Here is a 23,784-nt window from a genome sequence, read left to right as displayed (position 1 = left end):
CGAACCCGCAACCTCATGGTTCCTAGTCGGATTCGTTAACCACTGCGCCACGACGGGAACTCCCTATTTACTAAAATTATTTTCTGCAGATAATTAAGCCCAGTCCTCAAAATATTCTCAACAAAAACTTCCAAGTGACTGGTTTTAAAACTCAAACTGCTCACATTCAGAAAATGTAAAGATCATTATATGACTGTGTTTTAAATTACAAATGTTATGTGTTTCTTTATATTACATATTTCAAAGATCTTTAAAACATTTTTGCAACACAACTGTTGAGTATTATTAACTTCATTTTACACAGAGAGGAAATTTAAGGTATATAAATTTAGTCTACCAGCAAACATATCTAGAAGGTGAAATATTCATTCATGCCCAAATCCAAATCTTATTCTATTTACCACACTACACTGGTTTTTGTCGTTGTTGTTTTGTTTTGTTTTCTTCCTTTAAAGTTTAAGTATCCACGGAATTCTGATTATCAACTAGTTGGCTGTAATAAAGAGCAACTTGCTATTACCTTGGATTAATAACAGAATAACCATAAACAAATAAAACCTAGATATAACTTAAAAGCTTCCATGTATTATTCATCCTTCTTTTAAAAAAAGTTTATCAGCTCTGGTAAGATGAAGAAAAAAAATGATATTTAAATTTATTTCTACTGCTTGTACCCCAAACGGATAGAGGAGGTGGGGAGAAGAAAAGTGAGAAAGAAGGGGAGGGGAGGGAAAACAGTCTCTTAAAGCTTCTACGACTGAAAACTGAAATCAAAACTGAAATTTCAAAATCAAAATTAAGATTACACTGAAACTGAGTTACACTTTAGCACCCATCTTAAACCCTGGAAATTATAATGTTGTTAATAATTCTTCTGTAAAAACGGTTTTATTCTCACAGCCACTTGTGTATATGGTACCTTTAGCATTAAGCCATCAACTCGAATATCAACATGCTCATCAGATTTTGAATTGTCATTCAACTTGTATACAGCCATAAATTGATTAAGACTCTGTTTTAAATCCAACAGAAACTGATTTAACCATAGAATACTTCTTTCATCCACAGTAAACTGTAGTGCATTCAGCTGGCTATAAAGGTTGGGAGATGGAACTGTGGAGAAAAAAAATTTTTTAAGATTTTTTTAATAAACTGATGGTTTTGAATCTTTCCTGAGAACAGAAAAATACATTTTTAACAATTTTTATTCTTTTTAAATTAAGATAAGATTTTACGATGTTATTTACAAAATTAATGTGATACTATGTAGGGATGATAGCAAACACATTTACAGAAACAAATAACATTTTCCTATGCTTCGCTAATTAAAAATATTTAGCTTAATCTAAAACAAACTGTATAAATGAGTTATTGTCGTATTTTCCTAATGTTACAGTGATCAAGAGAAGCAAACTTCAAAAAACCTGTACCCTCTTGACGAAGTATCACATCAAAGTGGTGGTTCTAAATCACATATTTCTGTAAGGACTTACTACCTGAATCTTAATCTGAATTCTCTACAACGAGAGAACAATGTTTAATAACTAATTTCTCATGAAAGTGGTAAGCTAGGCAGTTCTCCTTAGAGGAGAGACCATTTATAGTTTTATTCTTCACTTACTCCTAAGCCTAGAATAGTGTCTGGTGCAAAGTAAAAACTAAAGTATCTCTTAGCTCCTCCAAACTATTAGAATGCTTAGGGATTGGATAAATGCTTTAGTGCTAATTTATATTAAACTAATATTCATAATTAGAGTATATATCACTCCCTGAAATACCCATCTATTGTTTCATAAAATCCATTAATGTATTCAGAGCATCTTGATGAATATCTTTTATTCTAAAAATTCAGATCTACTTACATTTACCAAAGCAAGCAGTATGAATATATATAACTTTTAGATCAATAAGGAAAATAAACCCAAGGTGTGGGATTCCAGGGGAGAAACAGCACTGTAACAATGTCCTGAATAGGATTTATTCTGTTTGGTTTTCATTCATTCATTCATTCATTCATTCACTTTCTTTCAACAAAGATTAAAAGAAGCCAACTACATTTTGTGTATTGCATTAAGCACAAATAATTTAAAAAGGGCACAGTCCTTTTCTTTAAAAGTGTATAGATTATTACACAAGACATACATGAAAGTAGAAAAATTATAATTAAATTATAATGTATTGTTTACTGGGTTGTGAAGGTGCTTATCTTTGAGAAGAGTAAGGAAGTGAGGTGCTGAGGAAATCACATCAAGGGAAGGAGATGGAATCTCAAATACAGACTGAGTGATGATGACAGCCACAGAGAGAACCAGAGAGCAGATGCAGTCCAGAAGGAGAAAGAGAACTCTGCCTGCAGGTCCAGAATAGAGGAAGAAACCGGGGACACTAAACAGCAGAAAGATCTATATGCAGTTTCTAACAGGAGTCTACTTATGATTAGATTATTATGTAGCTATTAAAGATATCTGAGATGAACTTGTAAAAAACTAGGACCATTAAGGGAAAAGGACAGGATGAAATCAAATCAAGGACAGATTGAAAACAGGACAAACTACACTATACTTACTGTTATGTCTGAATTAAATCCCCTCAAAATTGATACACCAAAGTTCAAACCCCCAATATCTCAGAATTAATTGTATTTGGAGATGGAGCTTTTCAAGAGGCAATTATATTAAAAATGATTTATAGCAACAACAACAACAACAACAACAACAAAAGACAAAAAAAAGGCAAAAAAAAAAATTAAAAAAAAAAAATGATTTATACAAGTGGACCCTAGTCCAGTATGACAGGTGTCATAAGAAGAAGAGATCAGGAAACACACACACAGGAAAGACCATGTGAGCAGACAGACATGTAAAGCCAAGGAGAGAGGGTTCTGAGGAAACAACTCTCAACATTTTGACGCAGAATTTCTAGCCTTCAGAACTGGAGGAAATAAATTTCTGTCGTTTAAACCACCAAATCTGTGATATTTTGTTATGGCAGCCCAAGCAAACCAATATATTTATGTTGGGAGAAATGTTTCCAAATTGTAGACACATGGGCAATTTAAAAATTTTTGGCATTCTCTTTTTAATATAATGAACTTATGCTAATTTTATAATTATAAAAAAAGGGTTATACATTTTTAAAGTTGGATCACTCAACAGAGATGAGGAGGTCCCACTGTGGTGCAGTGGGTTAAGAATCCGCCTGCAGCGGCTCAGGTTGCTGCAGCGGCACAGGTTTGATCCCTGGCCCAGTGCAGTGTTACCCCAGGTGCAGCATAGTTCACAGCTGCAGCTCAGATTCAATCCCTGGCCTGGGAACTTCCATATGTCACAGGTGCTGCCATGAAAAAACAGAGATGAAATGTGAGGACTGAAAATGGATCCCTGTACGTGGGGATTCATGTATGCTCTTTACTTTTGTATGTGCTTGAAAATTTCCATAATAAAAAATTAAAAACAGTTAAACATAACCAACGAATTTCACTCCCTGGTATTCAAGGGGCTAAGGTTTAAATTGCTGTTTAAATTTTTTTAGGAGAAAAGTGTATAAATTACACTTCCCTAAAACTGATAGAAATAAACCTAGATTTAGAAGTCAGAAATCCTAGAAACTATAGGCTTCACTTCAAAGAAAAATTACAAGCTCAATGAATAAGCTTGTAATTTAAAGAAAACAATTTGGTAGGAGAAGGTTGGAATCCCCTTGTTTCCAGTTTGGTTGGAAACGGGGGGATTATCGAACTACAGATAAATGGTTGTAAATACCCTGGGGAGGCAGTGAAATATGGGGGTGGGGGGAGGGATGAGAAGAATTTCAACTTAGAAGATCCATGCTTCTAAGCCACTTTATGCTTTAAAGTGCCGAGCAAATGCCTTAACCTATCTTAATTTTCTCACTGTTTCAGTCAGGAAAGTAAAAAACATACTTGAAATACACAAAAGACTACTGAAAAGCATGACAGTGAGATTTAAATCCTAAAAGTTTGGTACAAATGAGGGTTAAAATGATAAAATAGTTCGACATCTTTTTCTCTGAAGGAATTTCCAGGATATCTCTCTTTTTTATGTAAACAACAAAGGAATGAGCATCAGAAATTCCCTTTGAAACTAAAAACCTAAATTAAGTGAATATTAAACAAATGTGCCAAGTAGGTCAAAGAATTTGGAGTTACACTTTTAAAGAGAGGACATATTTTTTTTCCCTCCAATAACATAACCCATTTCATTTGAATACTTTTTCTCAACTATGATTTTCAAGCAAAATAATGAAAAAGGTAACACATAAACAAAGGCAAATTTTAGTTTGAAGAACTAGATGAAGTGAGACAACAGCAAAGAACACAAATGTATAATCATAGAGTAGCTCACAAATAAAAAGCCAGGTAATTTAATGTTTCTGACTAAAGACAAGCGCCAGGAGTTCCTGTCTGACTCAACAAATCTGACTAGTATCCATGAGGATGTAGGTTCAATCCCTGGCTTTGCTCAGTGGGTTAAGGATCCGGTGTTTCCATTAGCTGTGGTCACAGATGTGGCTTGGATCCCACATTGCTGTGGCTGTGGTGTAGGCCAGCAGCTGTAGCTCTAATTCAAGCCCTAGCCTGGGCACTTCCATATGCCATGGGTATTGCCCTAAAAAGCCAAAAAAAAAAAAAGTGCCACAAGTTGCCCAACGTATATATTTGTGTATCAACATCTAGACCCCCAAATTCTCTACAGTTAAAAGGATAACTTTATTATTACTTATTTTTCAATGAAATAGTTTTATATAGCTGAAATATAAATGGAGTTTTACCAAAGGGGAGAAAAAATGAACTTATTCTACAAATAACCTTTCATTTATTCATTCTTTTTTTTGCTTTTTAGGGCTGCACGCATGGCTTATGGACGTTCCCAGGCCAGGAGTCAAAACAGAGCTACATCTCCTGGCCTGCAACACAACCAGAGCAATGCCAATCTGAGCTGCATCTGTGACCTATACCACAACTCACAGCAATGCCAGATCCTTAACCCACTGAGTGAGGCCAGGGATCCAATCCTCGTCCTCATGGATACTTGTCAGGTTTTTTACTGCTGATCCACAACGGCAATTCACATTCTTTCATTCAAACGCCAGGGATAAAATGAAGCATGAATACCACATGGTTCCTGATATCAAGGATGCAACAAGCTAGTAAGGGAAAAGAACATACGAACAAATAATAAAAAGTAAAATATAATTTTACATATTATACTAAGCATGATTACATACTATACTAAACATGATACATATACATGTTTATATATATTAAACATGACTACAAGAGTAAATAACTTTTGTTTCTTTTTTCACATTTATAAAACTTGCAAACTTAGCAAGAGGAAAAGAAAAACAACTTCCTAAGTAGTGGACAAGTAATAACAAAACAGGAAACTGTCTTACTTGGAAAATCCTTTCCATCTGGATAGTAATATTCTGTGAATTCTATATAAACAGCTGACATCTCTTGTGGAAGATAGAGGGACTTTTTATTGCAAGAAACCATACTCTTAGGGGAAGAACGACACTGCTCTGCTGTAGAGACCTGAAAAAATAAAGTTTACTGCAGTGACACTAAATAAAGAACTTTCCAAAAAATTTATACAACATGGGAGTTCCCGTCGTGGCGCAGGGGTTGACGAGTCCAACCAGGAACCATGAGGTTGCGGGTTCAGTCCCTGCCCTTGCTCAGTGGGTTAATGACCCGGCGTTGCCGTGAGCTGTGGTGTGGGTTGCAGACGCGGTTCGGATCCCGAGTTGCTGTGGCTCTGGTGTAGGCTGGTGGCTACAGCTCTGATTTGACCCCTGGCCTGGGAACCTCCATGTGCCGTGGCAGCGGCCCAAGAAATAGCAAAAAAGACAAAAAAAAAAAAAAAAAATTATGCAACATGTACATCACTGCAAATTCTTAAAACCACTTTTAATAATTTATTAATAGGTAATTTCCAATGCAATCTTTATTATATATTTAATTTCATATTATTTTAAAGTAACACCAACCAATGTATTCAGAAAACTATAACCTCTTTGGATTCGTTATCAAAGTCAACTCTGTACAACTTGCCTTGCAAACTTACTACCTTACAATAACAGACAATATTTCTATAAAACAATACAAATAAATAAACAGCAGTGTCAGGACACAGATCCAAGTCCTCAAGACTAGACTGCTTCCCAAAAATGTACTTTATAATAATTGTTTACCATAATTAATTATTATAAAAAACAATATAACTATATACAGAGCTTCAGCGTGGAATAATTTTAAAAACTTGAGATAGTGCTGAAGGCTACACAACAATATTACTCAATGCCAATGATTTACACACTTAAAAATGGTTAGACGTTCCCGTTATGGCTTAGCAGGTTTAGAAGCAACTAGTAACCATGAGGATGTAGTTCGATCCCTAGCCTCACACAGTGGGTTAAGGATTTGGCAAGCTGTGGCATAGGCTACAGATGTAGCTTGGATCCCGTGTTGCTATGGCTATGGTGTAGCTCTGCAGCTGTAGCTCCGATTTGACCCCTAGCCTGGGAACTTTCATATGCCACTGCTGTGGCGCTAAAAAGAAAAAAAAAAAAAAAAAAAGGTTAGTAGTTTTCTGGTGGTGGGATGGGTAAAGAATCCAAAGTTGCTGCTGCTGTGACTCAGGCTGCTGCTACGGCCAGGGAACTTCCACTCGCCATGGGCAGGCCCCCACCTCCAAAAAGGTTAAAACAATAAATGTTATGTCATACATATTTTGCCACAATAAAAATAATTTAGAAATAACAATACAGGAGTTCTCATCGTGACTCAGTGGTTAACAAATCTGACTAGGCACCATGAGGTGGCGGGTTTGATCCCTGGCCTCACTCAGTAGATTGAGGATCCGGCGTTCCCATGAGCTGTGATACAGATGCAGCTTGGATCCCTTTGCTGTGGCTCTGGCATAGGCCTGTGGCTACAGCTCTGATTAGACCCCTAGCCTGGGAACCTCCATATGCTGTGGGTGCAGCCCTAGAAAAGGAAAAGAAAAAATTAAAAAATAACAGTACAGCTATAAATGCTCCTGTCAAATAGTTTGATTTCTTAAATTATTTTTATTACACATTTCCACTCTCCCTCCAAAACAGCTAATTTATAATTTATATCAAAAATGTGTATACTGGAGCTCCCATTGTGACTCAGCAGGTTAAGAACATGACATAGTGTCTAGGGGATGCAGGTTTGATCCCTGGCCTCAGTGAGTTAAGGAGCCGGTGTTGCTACATACAAGATGCCACAGCTCACAGCAATGCCAGATCCTTAATCCACTGAGCAGGGCCAGGGATGGAACCCACATCCTCATGGATACCAGTCAGGGTCGTTAATTACTGGGCCATGACGGGAACTCTGAGGTTACTTTTTTTTCATTCATTCAAGAAACATGTATAGTTCCCACATGAAGTGAAAAAACTTTTCTACGGTTTATTTTTCCTCTTATATAAACTGTTAATCAATCCTGTTGATCATTTGTATAGTCTTCATAAATTTATGCCACTTCCTTAACATTATCTAATTAAGAAGTTTTTCTGGGCCACAAATTCAACTCAAGAGTGTTATTTTAGTACACAACAGCTTTATTTATTTATTTATTTATTTATTTTGCCTTTTCTTGAGCCGCTCCCATGGCATATGGAGGTTCCCAGGCTAGGGGTCCAATCAGAGCTACAGCCACCGGCCCACGCCAGAGCCACAGCAATGCTAGATCTGAGCCACGTCTTCGACCCACATCATAGCCCATGGCAATGCTGGATCCTTAACCCACTGAACAAGGCCGGGGATAGATCTCGCAACTTCACGGTTCCTAGTCAGATTTGTTAACCACTGTGCCACAATGGGAACTCCACTTCCAGTTACTTTTGTTTTGGTGTTTGTGTATGTGGGATGTCTCTATTGCATTTCACCCTCAAACATACGGATTATAGGTGATTCCACTTTCCCCATATCTGTATGAATTTATTCAAATATGATGCATTATAGAGAGAACATAAAGAAAGAAACAACTTCACAATAAGAAAATAACTCTTAAATCAGGGTTTCTCAAAATTAGCACCACAGACTTCTCACCGTGGCACAGTGGGTTAAGAATCTGACTGCGGCAGTCAGGTTGCTATAGAAGCACTGGTTCAATCGCCAGCCCTGTGCAGTGGGTTAAAGGATCTGGCACTGATGTAGCCTATGTGGCTGGGATTCAATCCCTGGTCTGGGAACTTCCATAAGCCGTGGGTGTGGCCATAAACAAACAAAAAAGTTCATTCAAAATCGGCACTATGGACACTTGGGACCAGATAATTCTTAGTTGTGGGGGTTGTCCAGTATACTGCAGAATGTTTAGCCACATCACTGATCTCTACCCACTAGTTGTGAGCAGTATCCTCCTCCAACTGTGACAATCAAAATTGTCCTTAGATATTGCCAAATGTCCCCTGGGGGGCAAAACTCGTCCCAGTTGAAAACCACTGAGTAAAATGAAATCTTTTCAGATAAAACAGTCTCAAAGCCACAGGCTCATCAAAATATATCACAATTCATAAATAACAACACATACCTAAAATCCTTTATTCAAAAGAGAAAAAAATAGGTTGGAGTTCCTGTCGTGGCTAGGCAATAACAAACCAGACTAGTATCCGTGAGGATGCAGGTTTGATCCCGGCTTCACTCAGTGAGTTAAGGATCTGGTGTTGCCATGAACTGCAGTGTAAGTTGAAGATGTGGCTCAGATCCCAGGTTGCTGTGACTGTGGTGTAGGCTGGCAACTACAAGTCCAATTTGACCCCTAGCCTGGGAACTTCCATATGCCTTGGGCATGGCCATTAAAAAAAAAAAAAAAGTCATACTTCTATTGCGTTGATCTCAAGGACTGCGATGTTAGACCATGTTGTATGATCATAGCCTGGGAATAAGTCTGAATTCTTAGCTATGTAATTATGTTCACAGTATAGCTGAAACTTAGTAGTTCAATAAAGCAAAAGTGGTATTTTAGTTTTTTCCACTAAGACCATTGTGTAATAAAGAATCCAACCTCCAAAAAGAGGTCTGGCCTTTGTCCCTGCTCCTGGGAGGTAATTCTAAACTCTTGGAATTTCCCTCATGGTAGACCCCTGAGACCACGACTGATAGTTTATCCTCACAAGAGGACTCAGAATGGGATTAACCACACCTGACAGTCTTAGTAGTGTTTAGAGGGTGAAGGCTTTGGGTCACCCGGCAGCAAGTCCACCTATAGAGACAGTGCAACTACATGGGCGATGTTACATGCATATTGTTTCATGCTCGTCCTGGGAAGCTAATGTGTCCTGGAGATGAGGAAGTTCCAAATTTGGAGCCCTCTCAAATTCCATTCTATGCTCTCTTCCTACAGCTAGTTTCAATTTATATTCTTTCCTTGTAATAAATGTAACTCTATAGAGTTCCCATTGTGGTTGGGTGGTTACGAACCTGACTAGTATCATAAGGATGTGAGTTCAAGCAGTGGTCGCGTGGAATGGGTTAAGGATATAGCATTACTGTGAGCTGCAGTGTAGGTCTCAGAAGCCATTCAGATCCTGAGCTGCCGTGGCTGTGGCAAAGGCTGGCAGCTACAACTACAATTCGATCTCTAGCCTGGAAACTTCCATATGCTGCAGGCTAGGCCCTAAGAAGCAAAAAAAAAAAAAAAAAAAAATTTCTTATTAAGAAAATAAATAAATTAGAAATAAAATTTCTAATTATGAAAATAAATAAGTATAACTGATTTCAGCAAGTTCCCTGAGTTTTCTGATGAATTCTCAAATCTGTGGGTAGTTTAGGGAAACTCTCCAACCCACAGTTGGTGTCAGAAGTCCTACGCTGACTTAGCAGTCTGTGCTCTTTTGCTTTTTTTTTTGTCTTTTGTCTTTTTTAGGGCCGCATCCACAGCATGTGGAGGTTCCCAGGCTAGGAGTCAAATTGGAGCTACAGCAGCTGGCCTATGCCAGAGCCACATCAATGCCAGATCCGAGCCACATCTTGGACCTACAACACAGCTCACGCCAATGCCAGATACTTAACATACTGAGCGAGGCCAGGGATCAAACCCACAATCTCATGGTTCCTAATTGGATTTGTTTCTGCTGCACCACAATGGGAACTCTCCTTTCTTTGCTTTTTTTTTTGGTCATGCCTGTGGCCAAAGCAGTGACAATGCCATATCCTTAACCTGCTGAGCCACCAGGAACTCCTGGAAAACTATGCTCTTAACCTCACGGTTTGTCTCATTCTGGGCAACCATATAAACAAAAATTAATGAACTGGTATTTTCTATTCTAATGCAGCCATTTCACAAAATTGATCAAGATGTTTTTAAATAAAATGGTGGCACTGGTTTATAAGAGTGGCTTTGAAAAAAATAAATAAATAAAAGAGTGGCTTTGGAGTTCCCATCGTGGCTCAGTGGTTAACGAATACGACCAGGAACCATGAGGTTACAGGTTCAATCCTTGGCCTTGCTCAGAGGGTTAAGGATCTGGAGTTGCTGTGAGCTGTGGTGTAGGTTGCAGATGCGGCTTGGATCTGGCATTACTATGGCTCTGGCGTAGGCTGGCGGCTACAGCTCTGATTAGACCCCTAGCCTGGGAATCTCCATATGCCACGGGAGCGGTCCTAGAAAAGGCAAAAAGACAAAAACAACAACAACAAAAAGTGGCTTGTAGGAGATACTAAAGGTGTTTAGCAGAAGATTTAATTAAAAAAAAAACATACCTGGTATATATTGAAATCTGCAAGTCTAACCACAACAGAACTTGACATTAGTTTAGCTTTGGATTGCTGAGATAATACTGAAGGTGTTTTGGAAGTACCTTTCAGAGTTGAGTCTTTCTCTGTGGAAAACAAAAATTCCTTTCAATTTACTGCAAAATTATTTTTAATAGTCATTCGTTAGTACTAAGACAGCTACTAGAAATATAAATGAACTGCAATTTCTCAAGATAATGCATGTGGAAATACTTTATAAACTGATACAAGAATCTAAGTTACCATGATGATTACACTTTATTTTTGATGATTATTTTTTAAGTAGGAATCATACTTACATAACATTTAAGATACTATCATACAATAACTTTTGGGTGGAATTCTTATAAAAAAGAGAATATACTGGTCATTAAGAGTCTCAAATATTCTACGTGGGAACTACTCATCGATCATATTAATTTAAAAAAAGCTTTAAAAAAAGAAAAAAGGAATAAAAAAAACAAATCAAAAAAAGAAAAAGAAAAAAGGAATAAAATATAAAAACAGCTTTGATTCATAAGCCTATGATCTGAATGAGGTACAGGGTTTTTAGACATTAAACACAATACTTATTTACAAAAAATATCACATAGTGAACATACACACACATTCGTACACATACACAATATTAGGGAAATGACATAATGCTGTTATACGTAAAATACCTGTTTGTGTGTGCTGGGGAGAGGCATGTGTTGGGGATTTAGGAGGTGAACCTACGTTATGATCCTTTACAGCCTGTTTAAGCATTTCAACGTTGCACTCAAATTCATGTAGCAATTCATTGGCCCATCCATTTTTTGTTTTGGTTGCATCACTAAAATACATCCAATGACTACAACTATCTCCTAAAAAACGAACAACAAGCATTTCACTGAAAAATGCACAATTTTCGTTTATTCTCTCACAGCAATGCTTCTAAAGAGATGTATTCATTATCTCAGAGGATTCTCTAATCTTTCAATAAATTTGCAGCTTCCACCTACTATAGACATTAATCTTCCTTAAAAAATATGAGTAAAACATTTAATAAAGAGGGAAAGAATGTCAAAAGCAAATAATCTGGGAGAGTTTCTATTTAGAACCCATCTCTGGTAAAATATCACTCAAAGTTTCAATAAGCAGCAGCACTGCTAGTTAACTTTCACTGAATGCTCAACCACCTGGCATACCTCCACTGGACAGGATTCCAGAAAAGATATCAAAGGAAAAAGTCTCTTCATCAAAAATTTGCTGTAGGAGTTCCCGTCATCGCTCAGTGGTTAACAAACTGTGGCTGTGGCACAGGCCGGCAGCTGAACTCCAATTTGACCCCTGGCCTGGGACTTTCCATATGCTGCGGGTGCAGCCCTAAAAAGACAAAAAGAAGACCAAAAAAAAAAAAAGCTTGTAAAGTGAGTAACTGTTGCTATCTACATCATATATAAGATTTTTGGAGGAAAAATTTTAAATTAAGATTATTAGGTTTCTCTGCAGAAATTAAGAAAAATAATATCTACATTAAAAGGATTAGGAAAATGAAATCTACTTTTTATGACAAAAAGTTTTACCTCCCAAATAGGAATGATTTCTATGATACTGATTATTTTCAGTATATGTAAGTAACTTACAAATCAGGAGGACAGACTAAAAGACAAAGCCCTTCAAACAAAACTCTAAAATAGTATAACCTTTAAATTCCTTCGGGTACTGATACAGAAATGACAAACAGGAGTTCCCGATGTGGCTCAGCGGGACAAACTTGACTAGTATCCATGAGGAGTCAGGTTCAATCCCTGACCTTGCTCAGTGGGTTAAGGACTGGGTGTTGCCATGACATGTGGTGTAGGCCACAGATGCAGCTCAGATCCCGAGATGCTGTGCAGCTACAGCTCCAATTTGAACCCTAGCTTGGGAACTTGCATATGCCGCAGGTACGGCCCTAAAATGACTAAGGAAAAAAAAAGATAAACATAGGGAGATGAGAATTTGTGAACAGAAAAATTTTATCATTTTTTAAAGTTCTAGAAAACTCATTATAGTTATTTTTTCTTTGCATGAATTAAATAATAAAATGCTGAGATGCGTATAAGGTCAAATCATCTAATTTGGCCATAAACATACATTATTTTTGTTTTTATTATTTGGAGGAAAAGTGCCTATCAATGTTTGATTAATAAATAACATTTTTTTTTTCTTTTACGGCTGCACCTATGGCATATGGAAGTTCCTAGGCCAAAGACTGAAACCGAGCCACAGCTGAGACCTGTGCCACAGCTGCGGCAACATCAGATTCTTAACCCACTGCACCAGGCTGGGACCGGGCTGGGGATCAAACCCTCACTACCACAGAGACATCAGATCTTTAACCTACTGCACCACAGCAGGAACTCCTAAAGAATCTACTAAATTGTATTTATTGATGAAATTTAGAACATACAAAAAATTTTTTTAAAAACTTTCCGGGAATCCTACAACTTAGCTAAAATTATTTATTTATTGTTCATGTATGTATGTATGTACTTATTTATTTATTGGCTGCACCCAGGGCATATGGAACTTCCAAGGCCAGGGACTGAATCTGAGCCATACCTCAGATTCCACATGTGTGGAATTACTCCACAGCTGTGGCAATGCCAGAACCTTGACCCACTCTGTGCAGGGCCAGAGACGGAACCCATACTTCTGCAGAGACAACACCAGATCCTTAACCTGATGCACCACAGCAGGAACTCCCATTATCTTTTTGCTTTGTATTCTTTTTTTGATTTTTAATATATATAACTTAAAAATTCAAAACATACTGATTTATAACTTGCTTTTGTCATAATTAAAAAAATAGCACAAATATGTTCCCTATACTCTAATTTTTTTAAGTTTTAAATCAGTTATTTAGAATATTTCCAATTTCTAACAATTATAGTTTTTAATAATCTACATAAATCTAAATATAAGATGCATGAACATTTTCTAGGGTAATTATATTTTCTTTTGCTAAGACACTGCTGGGGGAAAATAGATATCTTGATCTCTTTTCTCCAAAAATTTAAATTAAAAAAAAATAATGAAAATAAAATGAAATAAACAGACTATGTAATTTAAAAGCAAGATTTGGAGTTCCCGTTGTGACTCAGTGGTTAACAAATCCGACTAGGAACCTTGAGGTTGCGGGTTCAATCCCTGGCCTGCCATGAGCTGTGGTGTAGGTTGCAGATGCGGCTTGGATCCTGCATTGCTGTGGCTATGGTATAGGCCAGCGACTACAGCTCCAATTCGGCTCCTAGCCTGGGAACCTCCATATGCCATGGGTGCGGCCCTAAAAAGACTAAATAAATAAATAAATAAATAAATAAATAAAAGCAAGATTTACGTCTTTTAAAGAAATTGTTATACAAACCTGCTTTGTGATAAGGATAATAATCTATAGTTAGCTGTGTAAAAGACAACTGCATAGCCCCTCCAGTAACACGTCTGTTTGACTCTGGGAAAAGAAAAAGATGAAACACAGATAGAAAGAAGTATTAAGCAAATATCAAATACCTGCAATCCAAACAATGACAACTATCTCCCTGTTATCTAGTTTAATACAATAAGGATTTTTAAGAAGTTCAATTCAATCTAGTATTTATTGAGTCCCTATCATATGCAAGGTACTAAGCTAAAAGATGAGGACACAAGAATATCAGAACTTTTATATTTAGAACCCGAATGGTATGTCAAGCATTGTTTTAAATTTTTTAGGTATGCTTATTCATTTGCTCTTCATGGCAACCCAATGAGATAGATACCATTAGTATTATTCCTATTTTCTAGATAAGAAAATTATATAAATAGGCTATGGTCATGCAACCAATTAAGTGTAGAGCTGATTTTGAACCCAGGAAACCTTTTTTTTTTATTTTTTGTCTTTAGGGCCACACCTGCAGCATATGGAGGTTCCCAGGCTAGGGGTCTAATTGGAGCTGCTGCTGCTGGCCTATGCCAGAGCCACAGCAACGCTAGATCCGAGCCACGTCTGTGACCTACACCACAGGGCATGGCAACGCCAGATCCTTAACCCACTGAGCAAGGCCAGTGATCGAACCTGCAACCTCATGGTTCCTAGTCAGATACGTTTCCACTGAGCCACGACGAGAACTCCGAACCCAGGAAATCTTAACTATTATACTCTATCATGCTGCCTCTTATCAAAAAAGAAACTGAATCTATTAGGTTAGGTGAATTGTCTAAAGGCACATAGTTATATTAAGATTAAAAGTATCCATAACTCTGCTTCTGTTTTGTCACATCTGTTCATTGGTTTTGTTTTTTAGATTCCACATATAAGTGAAATCATACAGTATTTTTCAATAGGTAGTTGCCAGAGGGGTAGAGAGCAAAGGAAGAAGAAAAACAGGTGAGGGAGATTAAGCAGTGAAGTACAAAATAAATGAGTCATGGATAGGAAATACACTGTATGGGGAATATAGTCACTGATTACATAATATCTACGTATGGCGAAAGATCGTAACTAGGTTTATCCTGGTGATCATCTTGAAATGCATAGAAATAACGAATCACTACGATGTGTAACAGGAACGAACATAAGGCTGTAGGTCAATTAAACTTCAAAAACAAACTCAGAAAAAGAGACTGGATTTATGGTTAAAGGGCTAGGGGAAGGGAGAATGGGATGGAGGCAGCCAAAACACAGAAACCTGCAGTTAAAAAATAAGTACTAGGAATATAATGTACAACATGATAAATATAATACTGCTGTATGTTATCTATGAAAAATATTAGAAGAGTAAATCCTAAGGGTTCTCAAAGAAAAATATTTTAAAATTTTTCTTTAATTTTCTATTTATATGAGATGATGGATGCTCACTCAACATTGTGATAATCATTTCATGATGTATGTAAGTCAAGTCATTATGCAGTATGCTTTAAATCTGTATACTGGAATTTAGCTTCCTGAGCAAATTTAGGGAGGATCTGGAGTGAGGAGACACAAGAAATGCTAAACAGCTATATATAGTTGTGTTTACATGCACATGGATTAGAAAAATGTAGATAAATCACCAGGCTGAAAGCACATTTGCAAATAATTATGCATTGAGTATGGATTAAGATGTAATTTGTGGGCAATTTCAAAATTATAAAAAAGTTAATTTGAAGGCCAGTCTAATTTTTCATTATCCTCTAAGGATGTCTTAAAAACAAAAAAACCCTAATTTTACATTTAGCATTGATAACCAACAATTAATTACATTTCAGTACTATTAATAAAATAAACTTTATACCAATATGTAAGGCTTAAAATTATACCTTTCAGAGTTCCTACTGTAGCTCAATGTAATGAACCCAACTAGTATCCATGAGAATGCAGGTCCGATCCCTGGCCTCACTCATTGGGTTAAGGATCTGGCATTGCAGCAAGCTGTGGTGTAGCCTGCAGATGCAGCTTGGATCCTGCATTGCTGTGGTGGTGGCATAGGCCTGCTGCTGCAGCTCCAATTCAACCCACAGCCTGGGAACTTCCATATGCTGCACATGTGGCCCTAAAAAGCAAAAAAAAAAAAAAAAAAAAAAATTACATCTTTCATTTATGTTTCTCAATGAATGATAAAATTATGACCAGTTATCTTAGAGTACAGACTACATATTACACATATGATAAACAATCTGGATGTGTAGTAAATTCTAGAAAAACCAAAAACAGTTTAAATAGCAGCTTTTATTACCTTTTTCTTTAGCATGAATATCATCACATATGTGCAGATCTAGATGAGAAATCACTAAATGATGGGAGGTTTCTTTCACATCAAAGTCATTGAATAGCTTCACAATTGCGTCATTTAGATCAGGCGCATTTGAGGTCTGTGGTGTCTTCACTTGCTGGGTAGCTGGGGCTATGGTAGAGCTCTAAAAGATTCAAAACTGCCTTATCACTCAAGTTGAATATTTGACATTCCGCACTCAAGACAACTTAAATATTTTCAGTAATAAATTCATGAAAAATAAGCTAACATATTTTCTTTTGTATCAATAACTCAGTTACTCTAAAAGATCTTCTGAATTATAAAAGAATAAAACTAAAATCTAAAAGCCAGAGAACTATATACAATTTTAATACGAACTCAATATATTTTGGTAAGTATTTGAATAGCTATATTTATATATTATAGCCCTTGTTTAGAAAATATATATTAAAGGCAGGCTATTTAAGTATTATTAGTTCTATATATTAAAACATATATATATGAGCCCTGTATACATCAGCTATATATACTACATGTCCTGTAGAAATAAATTGTTACTTTGCAAAAGAACTTGTGATATTAGCACTATAAGTGTTCTCATGCCTCTTAAGAGGTATGACATGTTCTCTGAACTTGAATATCTGAAGAAGCCAGAAAGTAGAAGAGATTTATAATAGATTGTGAGTTCAAATTCTTTTCTCTCCAAAGAGAAAAAACATAGAATACTACTGACATATAAAGATATTTGTGGGAGTTCCCGTCATGGCTCAGCAGTTAGCAAACCCAACTAGGGTCCATGAGGATGTGGGTTAGATCCTTGGCCATGCTCAGTGGGGTAAGGATCCCTCATTGCTGTGAAGCTGTGGTGTAGGCTGCAGATGCGGCTTGGATCCCAAGTTGCTCTGGCTGTGGAGATTGGACCCCTAGCCTGGGAACCTCCTTATGCCACAGGTGTGGCCGTAAAAGACAAACAAACAAACAAACAAGACCAAAATAACAATTAAAATTTTAGAAAAGGCGGAGTTCCCATCGTGGCTCAGTGGTTAACGAATCCGACTAGGAACCATGAAGTTGTGGGTTTGATCCCTGGCCTTTCTCAGTGGGTTAAGGATCCAGTGTTGCCTTGAGCTGTGGTGTAGGTTGCAGGTGCGGCTCGTATCCTGAGTTGCTGTAACTGTGGCGTAGGCCAACGGCTACAGCTCCAATTCAACCCCTAGCCTGGGAACCTCCATGTGCCATGAAGAGGCCCTAGAAAAGGCAAAAAGATTAAATAAATAAATAAATAAGGCATTTGTGAACCTCCAATAGCCTAAAATGATTCTGCATAGCCAGGTATGCTGTGAGATGATCAATATATATGTTAGCCATAGAACTATACATGAAACTTTAGTAACAAACAACAAAGTGAAGATCAGATTTGTTACTGAAAATATTTTTAAAACTTTCTAAGAATAATTCATTAATAAAAGAATAGTTGTCTACAGAAAATTAATGTACTAAATAGATAACTTGTATGCAAGTCACACATGTCTATCAAGAAATATGATTGGATTTCCACTGTGGTGCAATGGAATCAGCATCTTGGGAGCAATGGGATGCAGTGCTGTGAAGGAATTTCAAAGGGTACACAGTACATGAAAAGCACTTAATGAAAATGACTGGGGCCCACAGTATCTAAAGAAAAGCAAAGACAAAATATAGTTGTGAAGCCTTAAATTCTAGGTTTATTCTATCTTTATTCAAATAAAGCTTTTTTACTAATTAATTGTTAATTTGACCTCCATCAGAAAAATCACTTTGTATTATGTTTCTCCCCCATCTACTTTCAAAGACATAAGCCTTATTTATGTCTCTGATGGTACTATTTTGAACGAAAACACTCTCCTGCATTTCTTTAATCATGTTTCCTCATTTTCATCAAGATAAATGCTGATACAAATAAAAACATAAGCTTTGGTTGTGATGATCGTTCCACAAATAAAAAACAAGCATCAATCTCCCTTTTACAAACCCTTTCCTTCATATTGAGGTAAATTTCAGGTATTCTGGACGCTGTCTGTGGGGGGAAAAAGTGGGCCACTATCAACTCTTCTGACTCATGAGTAATCTTAACTCTTAATTTTCAAGTCTGTAAACCTATCAAATTACAAAGTTGAGCAAAGGAACACTGTTAACTACATCACTCTCTAATGCACTCTTTTGGTAGCTTAAATAATCGGGACATTCTGTATGATACCTAAAGTAGAGATGTGACAACTACCACCCAAGTAAGAAACCCAATGGTAATGTGAATGGTTGAGTATATCTAGTATAAAATATCACGGGGTGAAAAAAAATACTAATTACAAATACGAACGACATGGAAGAATACTTATTAGTACATCCTTACTACAACAATGGAAAAAATGTAGATGCTTAGGCAAAAAATCTGTAAGGAAACACTTCAAAATGCTAACACTGATTTTCTTGTGATGATATCACAGAATTTTGTCCTTGTTTCTAGTTTCCTAATCTGTATCTTCATCTAGCTTCCTAATTTATATCCCATTTATATAAATACATCCACATACTGTTTATATAAGAGCCATGGTAACATCAACATTCTACTGGTCTTTAATTTCAATTACCATCTCTGTTAAGGATATCTTAAGCTACATAAATCCTCACTGCAAACCTTAACAGACCTAGTGATTATGACTTTGATGGTAATATTGTAAAATACTACCTCCTGATGGAACTTCAAAATAGAACTCATTATTACCTATACTTAGCCTCACCTCTCTTAATCAAAACTGCTTCCTTTTGCATTCACTCTTTTGGCTAATGGAATTAGCAATTATTAAAAAGTTCTCCTCAGCAGGTTAAGAATCTGACTAGTACCCATGAGGATGTGGGTTTGACCCCTGGCCTCGCTCAGTGGGTCAAGAATCTGGCGTTGCCATAAGCTATGATATAAGTTGCAGACATGGCTAGGATCCTGAGTTGCTGAGGCTATGGCGTAGGCCAACAGCTGTAGATCTGATTCGACCTCAGCCCAGGAACTTCCATATACTGCAGGGGCAGCCCTAAAAAAAATAATAAAAATAAAAAAGTTCTCGATTTTCCTCTCCTCTTTATCCTCAACTGGCGAAAGACTCAGATATCTCTCTCAGATTTGGCTTGTTTTTCTTTTTTCAAACCATTACCAGAGGCCCCAGTCCATCCCTCTTCTAGACTGGCAATCTTCATACTCTTTGGTCCATCCTCTGTAATACCACCATGTCACGCCTGACCTTCCTTTCCTACTTAAAACCTTCCTTTCGCTTCCACGTGCCTATAAAGGCATCCATCATGTCTAGTCACCACATACTTCTGCTTAAACTCAGGCTACCTGCAATTCTATTCTATGGTCTGGTATTCTGTTCATCAAACTTTAAAAATTATGCTCCTTCAGAGAATTATTAAGATATCTCACTGGATAAACATTAATTATTGGTAGAATGATACGGGGTTCACCATCAATTCTCTGTTTTTATGGCTAAAAGCTTTGGGAAATTTGGTTCACATAAATAGGAAGACTGGAATGAAATGAATTTTGTTTTAGCAATGTGACATGATTCTTCTTTGAACTTCAAGTTATATGCCAGGATTCATAAAGTGGTTTATTATAAAAAATTATTTTTAATAGTCTAGCAGCTGACATTTATCAAATCCTCCTTCAAATGTGTTGAAAGCAAAGAAATGGAAATCACCTGATTTGTTAGTTTGTCATTAGTCATTCACTTCTAGCAATGGGTAGCAATATTTTAGTATGTCCGTCTTTTTTCTTTTTTTCTTTTTTTCTTTTTTTTTTTTTTTCTCTTTTTAGGCCTGTACCCAAGGCATATGGAAGTTCCCAGGCTAGGGGCTGAATTGGAGCTATAGCTACTGGCCTCATCACCGCCTCAGCAAAGCAGGATCCGAGCCGTGTCTGCAACCTACGCTATGCCACAGCTCATGCCAACACCAGATTGATAACCCACTGAGTGAGGCCAGGGATCGAACCCACATCTTCATGGATGCCAGTAGGGTTCCTTACTGCTAAGCCACAACAGAAACTCCCTCACATTGTCTGTCTTATTTCCCAGAAGACCCAATGTTTTTGAGTCTCCTCCGCCCTGGACAAATCCATCACAGTAAGAATGAGCATGAGTAAGAACAACGTCTTTAATTTGTCAAGTGGGATAAGAGTAATTAAGGAAAGGGAGAACAAGTCCGACATCTTCACACAGGAATATTCTCAGGCAGATCAAGTTTAAGAAAGGAATACAGTAAAATGGAAGATGTGAAACTCAATTTCCTTAAAACTTGGAAAGGTGTCACGTACTCATGAGGCATGTGTACCTCACTCTCAAAAACAACGCTCCCTTAACACCAAACCCCTTATCCTTGGCAGGAAATACCATGCTCATTAACACCATCATACTTTTGCAGATTCTATGTCCTTATCTGGAATACCCTTTCCCGTGCCTAGGAATTTCTACTCATTTTTAAGACTTAACTTCATTATCCTCTTTGTGAAACCTTTCCAAACTCCACAAGCAGGTGATTAAAACTTCTCTGAGCTTCTATAATCTCCTTATCCACATTTTTAATTCTGCAAGCTGCTATTTATGTTGAACTGAAATGATTTTTTTTGTCTTTGATTCTTCATTAACTCTGAGATCCTTGTACCCAATATTTACTACTTAGGGTCAGACAATATTTACTTTTACATTCGCAGCATCTAGTTCTGCACCTTATGACAAAGCAGGTAGGCAGTAAGTAACGTCAATCTGATAGTCACAGGAAAGTCTAAATTCCCATGTACCAGCCAGATCACCAACAAGCTATATACCTAAAATATAATCACTGTTACCAAAGAAATAATTCATAGAAGTATGATTTCATAATATCCTTTAAGTTTTTCTTGGATACATATAAAAAGTCAGTTGTCCTTGTAAAATTATTGAAAGACACTACACTCTGGAATTGTCAACATCCTTTCTCCAAAAATCTTCATGTTAAATTCTCAAAATTTAGTACTAGAAAAGATAAGTTTTTCTTTTCAGAAAAAACTAGTAACGCTTCTGATTTTAAGGAGTTCCTGTCGTGGCTTAGCAGAGGAAGCTGACTAGTATCCAAGAGGAGGCAGGTGCGATCCCTGGCCTAGCTCATTGGGTTAAGGATCCGGTGTTGCCATGAGCTGTGGTATAGGTTGCAGTAGAGGCTTGGATCCTGCGTTGCTATGGCTGTGGTGTAGGCCGGCGGCGACAGCTCTGATTCAGCCCCTAGCCTGGGAACCTCTTGCTACTTTAGGGGTGCAGCCCTAAAGTAGCAAAAAAAAAAAAAAGAAAGCGATCATTAAACAGCTTTCCCAATTTCTGTGCTGCCATCAGACAATTCTAATAGTTTTGATTTAGACGTCAGCAATTCCCACGGGATTTAGTTTTCTATTTCACTTTTCTATTTTAATATTAATCCTGGGAGTTCCCGTCGTGGTGCAGTGGTTAACGAATCCGACTAGGAACCATGAGGTTGCGGGTTCGGTCCCTGCCCTTGCTCAGTGGGTTAAGGATCTGGCGTTGCCGTGAGCTGTGGTGTAGGTTGCAGACGCGGCTCGGATCCCGCGTTGCTGTGGCTCTGGCGTAGGCCGGTGGCTACAGCTCCAATTTAACCCCTAGCCTGGGAACCTCCATATGCCGCGGGAGCGGCCCAAGAAATAGCAACAACAACAACAAAAGACAAAAAAAATATATATATATATTAATCCTCATATCTGCCCCCTTTGACTATAATTACCCAGGTTTTCCTCTTTTGCACTAACCAAAGTAATTTTTTTAACTTCCTGAGAAGTATTTATAACATTAAAATACTTCTCTGTGATCACTGACTCTAGTGCCAAGTACAGACCTCCAAACAAGATAAGTATTATACAGACAGAAATACATTTAATATAGGTTTTCACATATGTAAAGTTATATAGTAAGATTATAAGAAGATCCTTGGACTTAAGTATTACAATCTATTTCACATAAAGAAAACACCTACACATTCTGATTTTTAAACCATTTACATGCAAAGTGAAGTGTTTCTCCTATTAACATTTAATAGCATACCTGTGTAGGTTCAGGAGCCATACTCTTTCTTTGTTCTGTTGACTTCTCTATTGCTTCACTAAGAGATTTTGCATATTGTACCATAGCCTTCAACTGGGAATCTGTTAAAACCCACAATAAGTCGTCCAATATTAGAACTAACTTTGTTGCGATGACATTGCAGTCCTTTAGCTGTCAGGAAAAAATGATTCATAAAATAAGCCAAAAAATAAAACTTACAATGAATTTATATTTTTTTAATAGTTTAAAGTTTTTCAGTGGCTTAAATATGGATGCTTCTTCATTCACCAAGTATTTACTGAGTTCCTATAATATGGAAGGAATACCTCCAAGTACTGGAGATACAGTAGTAAAAAAGACTGACAGATTCCTCCACCTTAACAGGTTCATGTTATACAGAAGCAAATGCTTATATAACTTAATTTTGTATTTACAGCTAATAAATCATATAATAATCATATGCTAATTACAGGTGACCCTTGAAAAATATGGGGGTTAATACCTATAACTTATAGTTGGCTCTCCTTATCCAAGGTTCCCATGCATTTGTGGATATAACCAACCACAGACCATGTTGTACTATAATATTTACTATTGAAAAATATAAATATAAATGGGCCTGTGCAGTTCAAATCTGTGTTGCTCAAGGGTCAGCTATAATTCTAGTAGGAAAAGAGGTAATAAAATTTATTTTAAAAGAGTTCCTGTCGTGGCTCAGTAGGTTAAGAACCTGACATAGTGTCTGTGAGGATGCAGGTTCAGTCCCTGGCCTTACTCAGGTGGGTTAAGGATCCAGCGTTGCCACAAGCTGCAGCGTAGGTCATAGATGCAGCTCGGATTGGGTGTTGCTGTGGCACAGGCCAGCAGCTGTAGCTCTGATGTGGGAACTTTCATGTGCCATAGGTACGGCTGTGGAAAAAAAAAAAGAAAAGAAAAATTAATTAAAAACTAAAATGTAGAGTTCCCGTCGTGGCTCAGTGGTTAACGAATCCGGCTAGGAACCATGAGGTTGCAGGTTCAATCCCTGGCCTTGTTCGGTGGGCTAAGGATCCGGTGTTGCCGTGAGCTGTGGTGTAGGTCACAGACATGGTTCAGATCTGGCATTGCTGTGGCTGTGGTGTAGGCCAGTGTTTACAGCTCCGATTAGACCCTAGCC

The 23,784-nt window shown here is 37.3% G+C and overlaps 1 protein-coding gene across 4 annotated transcripts in view; it reads right to left on the bottom strand.

Moving 5' to 3' along the window:
* Positions 1–23,784, bottom strand: part of UHRF1BP1L (UHRF1 binding protein 1 like) — a 106,126-nt gene that overhangs the window by 34,509 nt on the left and 47,833 nt on the right. For all 4 annotated transcript variants that reach the window (XM_003126693.5, XM_021092726.1, XM_005664214.3 and 1 more), the window contains 7 exons: positions 22,629–22,799; positions 16,495–16,675; positions 14,169–14,252; positions 11,458–11,640; positions 10,760–10,878; positions 5,419–5,560; positions 920–1,113 (listed from right to left, as the gene is read on the bottom strand). In XM_003126693.5, the coding sequence (XP_003126741.3) occupies positions 920–1,113; positions 5,419–5,560; positions 10,760–10,878; positions 11,458–11,640; positions 14,169–14,252; positions 16,495–16,675; positions 22,629–22,799 (1,074 nt within the window). The remainder of the gene's footprint in view (positions 1–919; positions 1,114–5,418; positions 5,561–10,759; positions 10,879–11,457; positions 11,641–14,168; positions 14,253–16,494; positions 16,676–22,628; positions 22,800–23,784) is intronic.

The sequence above is a fragment of the Sus scrofa genome, chromosome 5 (genome assembly GCF_000003025.6).
Source record: "Sus scrofa isolate TJ Tabasco breed Duroc chromosome 5, Sscrofa11.1, whole genome shotgun sequence".
Lineage (NCBI taxonomy): Eukaryota > Metazoa > Chordata > Mammalia > Artiodactyla > Suidae > Sus > Sus scrofa.
Note: the sequence above shows the minus strand (reverse complement) of the source record. Positions and strands in the feature narration are given on the sequence as shown.